We start from the raw sequence: 10197 nt of genomic DNA on the forward strand, positions 1-10197 counted from the left end.
TTCCAAATTATAATATAAATCGCTTTTTAGAAATCTTAATTTAAAATATAAAGTATTGAACAGGTGTTTAATATTTTTTAATTACACCTTTATTTTATTAAGTAATTAATAAAGATGTCTTCAATAAATTAATTGTTATATTTATTATCCTTGAAGTTAAGATTGGAAAGATAGGGAGATTTTTAGAAAATCCACATCTTACCAATAATTTATATTGTAACCTGAAAAAAATACTAGTGATCATTTAAAACACGATTTAATTAATGGAGCTACGTACCCACCTTTCGTTTCCTTTTTTTTTTTTTTTTGACGCCAACTACCCATCAGATCCGACCTTATCACTAATTATTAACTAATAGCAATAAATAAGAAACAGAGGGTAAGGATTAACTTATTTATCTTTAATTATAAAAAAGGATTAACTTATTTATCACGTGATTTTATTTCAAAACTAGAGTAAAGCGATTATTATATTTATGAATCCATGAAATTTATCACCGTTCTAATTTTTTCATTTCTCCCTGCTTTTCGACCAGTTACTATTTAGGACCACCGCCGACAAAAAAGAAGGTTTTCAATCGGATAATTCAGTTATTGAATTGCGCCAGCGATGGACAATTTTATCTCTGGAATGAGGGCTTAATTAAATTGTACGTTTCTCGATTATACAATATTTTCTGGGGACGAGATTGCACTTGTATTGGAAGGATGAAAATAAAAGGGCAATACTTTGTTACAAAGATTCGAGTAAACGAAAGATCATAGGTCATATTTGATATATTAAAATTAAGTTTTAAAAAAATAAAAATAAAATTGAAATCATACTTTTAATAGCTTGATATACATGAATCCAATTCTTTATAAATTTTAATTTATCAAAATACTCAGAATTCAATTCCATCTCCATCATGATAGAATTGACACAATTTCACGAAATTGTCATAAGTGCCTCACATACACATTCCATCATAATGGTTGAGTTTTTTATTTTTTTTATAAGGACATTTTAGTCTTTATTTATTTTAAATACATATATTTATTAATATTATATTCAGATTCCATCTTCATACCAAACATACATTTATAACTCAATTATATTCTGATTTCAATTTCAATTCTGATTACATTAAAAATTCTTGCATCATATCAAACAATGCCATAGTCATTCGATGCACCTATGCAGAGTAGCAATGAGGAGGACATGGTTAATGAATCAGTGGACGCCAAATTAGAGGAATTCAAAATGAATCCTAAGTAATTAGGCAAGGAGATAAATGTGAACTAAAGGGACCAATAGGAAGCAGAACACAAACAGACAGCGCGGCTTGCGGGGGCAAATTACGTGAAGGGATGTGGTCGAGCTACAGGAATGCAGAGCTGACGAGGGTTGAATTGAAAGGTCAAAGTTGAATGAATAAAAAGAAGTCCTGACCAGATTAGGCGTTCCCCAAACATTGAATAGTAGAACTAGGAGAGGTTCATAGCATATGGGAGCACTTGGTCAGCGTGACAGCGTCTCCCCAGGTACGCTAATTCAGCCAAATTTGGAAACTCCCATGGCAAATATCCTCCCTCCTCACCTATCACGTGCTCCAATTATGCCTTTACTTCACCCCTACCCCCTTCATTCCCTACTCTCTCTATATATATTTCCCTCTCTCTATTCTTGTGAATTCGGCCCTCGCTGGTTACTTTCATTCTTTTGTTTCTTCCTCTCAAAGCACTAGAAATCCATGGGGTGGGATCGAGGAGCCTCCCTTGGTGCCGGAGCCTTTGCTTCCATTCACTTGGCCATTCCCAGAGATACTTCTGCTCACTTTCCACCCCTTACAGCCGTCAAGTCCGCTGGTGTCCGAGCTTCTTCTTCTCTCCAGAACGAACAATACGTACTTAATCGGCTCGGACTCTGCCCCCAGATCATCAGGTGTTTCGGCCACGACTCTACCTTCGAGAACGGTTCCGAGTATTATAATTTGTTCCTGGAATACGCCGCCGGCGGTAGTCTAGCCGATCAGCTCAAGATTCACGGCGGAAGGTTGCCGGAATCCGATGTCCGCCGATACACCAGGTCCATCCTCCAGGGCCTCAGGCACATTCATGCTAACGGCTTCGTTCACTGTGATATAAAGCTTCCCAACATACTTCTCTTTGGCAGTGGAGAGGTCAAGATTGCAGACTTTGGACTCGCCAAGAAGTCAGGGGGAAAACAGGGCAGTGGAGAAACCAAGTATGAGCTCAGGGGAACTCCTGTGTGCATGTCCCCTGAATCAGTAAATGACAACGAGTACAAATCTCCGGTGGATATATGGGCCCTTGGGTGTGCGGTGGTAGAGATGGTCACCGGAAAACCCGCCTGGGATTTCAAGGATGGCTCCAATATTTTCTCGCTGTTGATGAGGATTGGGGCGGCAGATGAATTACCTGGGATTCCGAGTGATTTATCAGAAGAAGGGAAGGATTTTGTAAGAAAGTGTCTGGTGAAGGATGCTAGAAAGAGATGGACGGCGGAGAAGCTCTTGGAGCATCCCTTTGTGGCCAATGAAACCGTCTCATTGGATCGTGTGGAGGAGCCATCGACGTCCCCAAGAAGCCACTTCGATTTTCCACATTGGGTTTCCAAGGCAGCACCTTCGGCTCCAATTTCACCGGAAACGGATGCCTGTTGCGAATGGAAATTTGAATCGTGGCGCCTGTCCGATAACAGTTCGGCGGAGGATAGGCTCCGAAAATTGGTGACGAATCAGACGCGAAATTGGTCGGAATCTGACAGTTGGATGTGTGTGAGATGTGAATAGAAATTTCGGTAGGCAGTAGTTGAGTGGTAGAACAGAGAGCGGATTTTTCACCCCATTTCTTATATGTTAATTTTTAGCTGTAAATACACCAATTGATGGTTCTCATTTTTATCTGTGTCGCTTGCGACTACTGTACAGAAATTTCGACCGCGCTACTTCTAGGTTGGCGTTCTGGCATTTTTTAAATCGTTTTCCCCAACCCAGCCACCCTTCTTGAAAAAGCAATTTTTTTTTTCTTTTGAGAATTTGACATGGTAATAGGTGCATGTCGTTTAAAAGGAAGAAGAAGAAATAGCATGTGATGATTGAGGTTTGAACGCATACTTATGTGAAATAAAGGACAAATTCGAGGTTAATGTTAAGTGGGTATTTACCCGTTGTCTCTGGATGCGGCTGCCAAACCCCCCAAGTTGGACATGCTTAAAGGCGAAGCTCTTTTGAGCTGTGGAAATGACTTTGATGTTGTCTAGAATTCCACGTACTTAATTGCACAAGAGACTAGATAGAGTTCTCTCGAGCTATGCAAAGGTAGGATCCTGATATAATCTCTTTCTGGAGTCCCCATGATTCGTGATTCCTATCAATTTTCAAATTTGATTCTGGATTCCCAGGCCGGATTAGATATTCTCTAAAACATGCGTCACTAGCAAAAAAAATTTATAACCATTCATCTTGCTGAATCCCCGATTCAGATTTCATCGGTTCCAAAATAAATTATTGTCTGGAATCGCAAATCCTCAACTCAACTCTCACCCTCCCTGAAGCATGATCCACCGTAGCAGTTAACTCTGGCTCTGATCCTGTGTGAATAACTTTTTAATATATATATATATATATATATAAAACAGAGGAAGATGTGTAAGAAAAGAGAACAAAGGAAAGAAGGAATTAAAAAATGAAAATTGCTCATGTTTTGAGATTGTGTGTGTGTGTATTGTTTTTGGGCTGATAAACTCTTCGGTCTCAAACAGCTTGTCTTTCGGGTATCGGGCCTATTGTCCTGGAAACAGTCGGTGTTGCTCAAAACCCGAGAGGTCCAAGACTTGTTCCCAGAAGGGCCCAAATTTGGGGAAAGTGCAGCAACTCTTTATTGGGATTGAAAGTGTACCCACTTCTCATGAACTAGATTTGCCTAGTGCGTTACGTGGGAAAAAGTATTCTTGAAATAGGATAGATGAGGACTTTCTGTCATTATCATTTTTCTCTGCCCATGCATACTTTTATAGAATCCCATCCTCGCCCACAAAAATTCATGAAAGAAAATGATGCTGTGGGGAAAGCTTTAGAATGAGGAATCCTTTTCATTTCCACCTTTTAGTTTTTAGATTTTTGAGTTAATTAAAGACCATGTATTTCTTGTTTGTAGAAAGGGAAAAAATAAACGCGAAATGTTGACGAATCAAAATTCATTTTTTATGATTATGATCTCCCTCTTTGACCATGCTTACTTCATGTATAGGATCCGATTTTCACTTACAAAGATTCATAAAAGATAACGGTTCTGTAGGAAAAATTTTAGTGCGCCTCTGGTATGATAGAATTGGAGGATATGAAATTAGAATTGAAATAAAAAATAAAAAAAACAGTTTGTCCAGTATGGTGAAATTGAAAATTTTTCCGATTCTAATTTCACCAAAGTAGACTTCTCGAATTATCTTCCTTGCTATTTCCCTTCCTCTATCCCTAACTGCAAGCACTGCCCTAATGGCAGTGAGCACCATCGTTGGTTACCAGATAGCACTATGCAAGATTTCCTAGCTGCAGTTAACATCCAGAATGGAATTAGAGTGGCCAGGAGGGGAGAAGAAGCGTTAAGAGGTGAAGGAGACGATCAAGTCTAGTTCAAACCATCGCATGATTTGGAAACCATTGCCTTCCAAATCTGCAAGTAATGACATCTAGCGACCTCCATTGATTTCTCGTCTTGAACTTCGATTACGATTTTGCAATCTCTTATGCCTTTTGCTTTGTCTTCTTCGTGATTTCTTCTTTTCCTTCATTGTATCTGGCTAAAGCTTATTAGTGGCAGATTCCATCTCCTTCGTGATTTCTCGTACCTCAATGCCATATCTATTATTCACTGTTTTGCTCAAACACCATGCCCTGCCTTCTTCCCTCTCTGCTCATCCTCTTCTCGCATTTCCTTGCCATCATCTCTCTCTTCCAAACACCTCCTAAAGCTATACTCAACTTGTACTTAAGCTTCTAGCGAAAATTCATGAAACTCACATGTCAGTCTGTTAGTTATTGAGTTTTTCAATCAAAATCGTTTTGGGTAAATTGTTTCTAGGAAACTCAAGGAAGCCCGCATATGTTCTCATTGATTGCAGAGCAACCACTGCGTTGAGCTATTTGTTCTTGAGTTTTTCAATATAAACTGGTAGATGCGTGATTTAATTTTTTGTTTGCCTTTGTACAATCCCCATGAGTAATAAGGTGAACCTTCTTCTTCTTTCTTCTTTCTTGATTTCATGGTTACAGTGATTTGTGATGGTCCTTCTTCAATTTTCTTATTTTAAATATAAATATTGAATAAAAATAAGCTCTTAATTTTATAAATATATCAAACTTTTTAAAATCTCATCATCTTCATCTCGACTTTTATCAAAATTATTTTCAAAGCTGGATGAGGTATTAAATTTATAATCAAGGGGCCCTTTTCATTTTTACTTTTTAAATTTAGATCCCATTTACTTACTGAAAAAAAAAATGAAATATAATAAATTAAAAAAATAAAAAACTAATTAACGAAAATGGGTGAGTATAATTATAAAAAGAAGGAGTAATTTAATATTTGTGGTTAGAAATTATAATTCATGAAATTTTTAAAAAATATGATGATTTTTATATTTCTAATATATAATATTTGAGCTAAATATGAAACATCACTTGTTAAAACATTAGGTAGGTCATAAAGTCATATGGACTAAGTGATTGAAGAGTCAGGCCCAATCAACAGTGTAAACAAAGGGGCTGACCTTGAGATCAATGGAAAGCCACGACGGGATAAGTATGTTAAAATCTCGCCAGTTGCAAACCCTAAATTATTAGTACATAAAGACATGATCCTAAATGATCTCGAATCTTGCAGGAGCAGCATTATCGTGCCAAGTATCTCAACAAGATGGGTTGGCTATCAAAAATGAAAGACAATGAGTAAAAATCATGTCACGAGTTTCATAGAATCCCCAATTCTTTAGAAAAACATTTTAGGTACTAAGAGGGAGGTTGTCATTACTCTGTCACTATAAATAGAGTACCAAAGTATAGAAGAAGAAAATAGTCAACACTAAAAAAACTCGCATTCTACACCCGTAGTTTTTAAGTTTCTCAATTAGTTTTATTTTCAGTTTAGATTTGTAATTAACTTATTTTTCAATAATAATCAAACACTTATTTTACAAAGTCTTATGTATTTTTTACATTCAGATAAACTGTGGTAAGAGAGCCCGAGAACCCTTTTTGTTATCAATTGAGACTCAACGTCTCTTATATGCTTGATAACTTGTTGTTCGCCAATGAATATATATTAATAAGTTTTATCATGTTTACTATATAAAGAAAGGTGATTTGGTTCATTATTGTTTTAATTTTTTCAATTCATTTTATCATAATATCCAAACAAAACCTTATTTTTTGATTTAATGAGAGGTTAAGTAATTTGTTGGCAGAATGAAATAAACAAATAAACGTAAAATGTTGATGATGATATTTGATAAACGGGATAAAAAATGAAAGGTTGAGGAGAAGCTTCTGGATTTGTTTGAATAAAATAACATTAATTTTTTAAGAAAAAGGAATAGATATAGATTAAAATTAAAATCCAAAATTTTAAAAGAAGAAGAAGAAGAAATTATTTCATAGAAACTATAGAAGGGCAAAAGTGAAATTTAATAATGAAAAGATGGGGTCCACAAGTTTTGGCGCCTGATACACGAGACGCGTGATGGTGACGCGGCAAAGTGATGATGCTGACAACAGGCTTGTTTTAAAGGGATTATTGTTTTCATTCTGATATCATGACGTTTGTTTTAAATTATAAAATAATTTTAAAAAAATCGTGTTGTCTCTAAACATAAGAAAATTTTAAAAAATAAAGCTTTATCAATTATATTTTTTAATATGATTCATGAAAAAAAATTAAATAATATTATAACAATGATTAAATGAGTAGTGATATTTTAAAAAATATTGTAATTTTATTTAAAAAAATAAATTGTAAAATATTATTATCATGTTTTATTGGTGTGTATGATTTTTATCTGAAATTGTTTTATAATTTCACATGGAGAAACAGTAAAAAGGAAACATTCCTTGGGTAGAGACCGGTACAACTTCCAGCTAACGATAATGCTATCGTTCAAGTTGAAATTGACGTATGCTTCTAGAAATGGAAACGGTAAACCTTCTGACTTTTTGTGTTTCGAACGGGTAAATTGACTTTGCAGAGTATGAACACTCAACAAAACAATCCTCCCCCCACCCCCCAAAAAAAGAAAAAAGAAAGAAAGAAAATTAACCTTCATCTCATATCCCACGAAGCATCCCCTTTGTAATGTTCTCTCTCTATTTTTTTTGGTCAAAGATCCCCTTTTGTAATATTCAAACAGTAATGCAGCAAACCAGTCCACCATGTATGAACTGTTGTCGATCTTAGTATTTAATCAACGCATAATACTTTTCTAGATCAACATGTTCACTTTTCTACAAATTTAGGCTGAATTGTTCAAATACTTGGCCCTCCTCCCACTCATAATCCAGGCTCTTATCAGCTTCTGTTTTTCACAACCGTCATACGATATGCCCCTCACTATTCTCGACCAAGAAACTTTGTTTGCCTGAAGAGGGCTAAACCCAAAAATGAAGGCAAGCTACCTAGTAACTGTTTTTTCTTTTTTTTTCTTTTCTTTTTTTTTTTTTTGTGCTGGTACACCGGTAACTTAACAACTACTTTTTTCCCTTGCAGAGGTTAGAGGGCAGCATTGGCACTTCAAAGATTCCACTGGTTTTGATGGTACTCTGCATGGTGACCAGCTCGTCCTGTCTTAAGGTCTTCATTTTATTGTTGTGAATTGTTTGATGACTGCTGATCGTTCAAATTCTGACACTTGCCTGATAATTTAACTTCGATTTGTCTTTTCATTGGAAGGGGACGACAGTTAGGAGAAACTTGCGGGTCGGATAACCAATGTGACGCGGGTCTTCGTTGCGAGACGTGCCCTGCAAATGGGAATACCCGACCCAGGTGTACCCGGATCCAGCCTGCGAGCCCCACTTCCAAGGTCTGATTCTGCTTAACTGCTGATCCGGATGATTGTTGTTTTGGCGTCCTTCAGTTTGATCTAAACATGAATTCAACGGTGAATTTTGTTTCTTGTGTTGACGTGATTAGGTCAAAGGTCTGGCGTTCAACAGGTATTCATGGTTGACCACGCACAACTCGTACGCTCGCTCTGGCGCTACTTCGGCCACCGGATCCGCCATCCTGTCCCCAACCAACCAGGAAGACTCCGTCACCAGTCAGCTCAATGTAACCTCTCTTCCTATCATTCATTTGCAATTCCGATTCGTTTACTCAACAATTATATCGCTGTCTTTACTCTTTATTAATGATTCACATAGAAGTTCCTGTCAACTGTTACCAAATCAACTTGAACGGCGAAGGAGTATATGGGATCTATCATTTACTTTTTTTCTCCAATTAATTAGCGAACCATATATACGATGGCGAACTGCATATCTTCTCCAATTAATTCATTAGGAGTTATGAGATGAGATATATTATAGATCATTTAAAGCGCGTAACTACCATCACAACCCATAGTATGTGTGGATTAATGTGAATTGATTATTTTTTGGTTGGGTGCAAATCATAGGACGGCGTTCGAGGACTTATGTTAGACATGTACGACTTTGAAAACGACATCTGGCTGTGTCACTCCTTCGGTGGGCAATGCTACAACTTCACTTCATTTGTAAGTGCAATTAATTAATGCATAATATATATCATGATGAGAATTATAAACCGGTAAAGTTGGGGAAATGTGAATGGTTTGGGTGTTAGTAGTGATTACATTAAGCGAAAGGCGTGTGATTTGATTTGGGCAGCAACCTGCCATCGACGTGCTGAGAGAGATACGTTCGTTTTTGGAGGCAAACCCAACAGAGATAGTGACCATCTTCATAGAAGACTACGTTACATCTTCCAATGGGCTCACCAAGGTGTTCAACGCTTCCGGCCTCTCCGACTACTTGTTTCCCCTGTCTCGGATGCCCAAGGATGGTGCTGACTGGCCCACCGTCGACGACATGGTTGAACAGAACCAGCGCCTCCTTGTTTTCACTTCCAAAGCATCCAAAGAAGCTTCCGAGGGCATCGCTTACCAGTGGAACTATGTCGTCGAAAACCAATGTGAGCTTCTTCTATATAGATTGATAAGGATCAAACATTAATTGATGGTGTTGATATATATTGTGCATGAATGATCAGACGGGGATGATGGAATGCAAGCTGGATCATGTCCGAAACGTGCAGAGTCGTCCGCGATGGACAACAAATCCAAGTCCCTGGTTCTGGTAAACTATTTTCCGACAGACCCTGTTGCAGCGCAAGCCTGCGCAAACAATTCAGCGCCAGTGCTTAGCATGATGAACACTTGCAATCAAGCATCGGGCAACCGGTGGCCGAATTTCATAGCTGTTGACTTTTATCAGGTACGTTATCCTAATGTCATCACCATCATTCGCCTCGTTATTGATCTTTTTTCACCATGTGTGAGCGTACGTGTATGTGTTGATCCACCGTGTTTGTTGATTGATGAAGAGGAGTGATGGGGGAGGATCCCCGGAAGCTGTTGATGAAGCCAATGGTCATCTCACTTGCGGTTGCGATAACATCGCCTACTGCAAGGTTCTATATTTCTACAACCCATTCTTACTTTGCAGTTTATTTTTTCTGGTTTACTCATCTGTTCCCACAGATCACAAGTGATTATCTGCTTTGGGTGGAGATTACAATTTAAAAATGAGTTTGGTTGAAATTACGAGCAGGCAAATGCTACATTTGGGACGTGCGATGTGCCAGTGATATCTCCGCCTCCACCGGCAGCCTTGGGTGATGGAGGATCAAACCAGCCTTCCCATTCCAACGGCAAAATTAAAGCCGGCCGTGTGCTGCAATCAGCTGCTCTTATTTTGGCGTTGGGAACTTTGTTGGCTTCCGTATGACACATAGGTTACACTTGTTTCCTCCCCCCTGTATCTTTGGAATCTACGTAAATTTGTTTTTCATTTTTAACTTTGTCCGTTGTTAATTTATTCCATTTTTTCACCGATACAACATTTGGAGCTGCTATTTCATTGTTTCTTTCAACATTCTTCTATACATTGTTTCTTCAGACTT

At 37.7% G+C, this 10197-nt stretch overlaps 1 protein-coding gene across 2 annotated transcripts; it reads left to right on the plus strand.

Moving 5' to 3' along the window:
* Positions 1–1487: 1487 nt before the first annotated feature.
* On the plus strand, positions 1488–10197 carry LOC129321383 (PI-PLC X domain-containing protein At5g67130-like). 2 transcript variants are annotated; one of them, XM_054967122.1, is made up of 9 exons: positions 1488–2776; positions 6453–6458; positions 7945–8077; positions 8188–8325; positions 8672–8770; positions 8904–9207; positions 9286–9509; positions 9619–9705; positions 9846–10197. In XM_054967122.1, the coding sequence occupies exons 1-9, from the start codon at positions 1734–1736 to the stop codon at positions 10020–10022; spliced, it is 2211 nt and encodes a 736-aa protein (XP_054823097.1). In that variant the 5' UTR covers positions 1488–1733; the 3' UTR covers positions 10023–10197. The 2 variants fall into 2 exon arrangements, with proteins under 2 accessions (XP_054823097.1, XP_054823095.1); XM_054967120.1 differs by lacking the exons at positions 1488–2776; positions 6453–6458 and adding exons at positions 7479–7661; positions 7762–7845 and having other exon boundaries at positions 7955–8077.

The sequence above is a fragment of the Prosopis cineraria genome, unplaced genomic scaffold (genome assembly GCF_029017545.1).
Source record: "Prosopis cineraria cultivar Desert tree isolate PC_DT_omini unplaced genomic scaffold, ASM2901754v1 PC10, whole genome shotgun sequence".
In the NCBI taxonomy this organism is placed as follows: Eukaryota; Viridiplantae; Streptophyta; class Magnoliopsida; order Fabales; family Fabaceae; genus Prosopis; species Prosopis cineraria.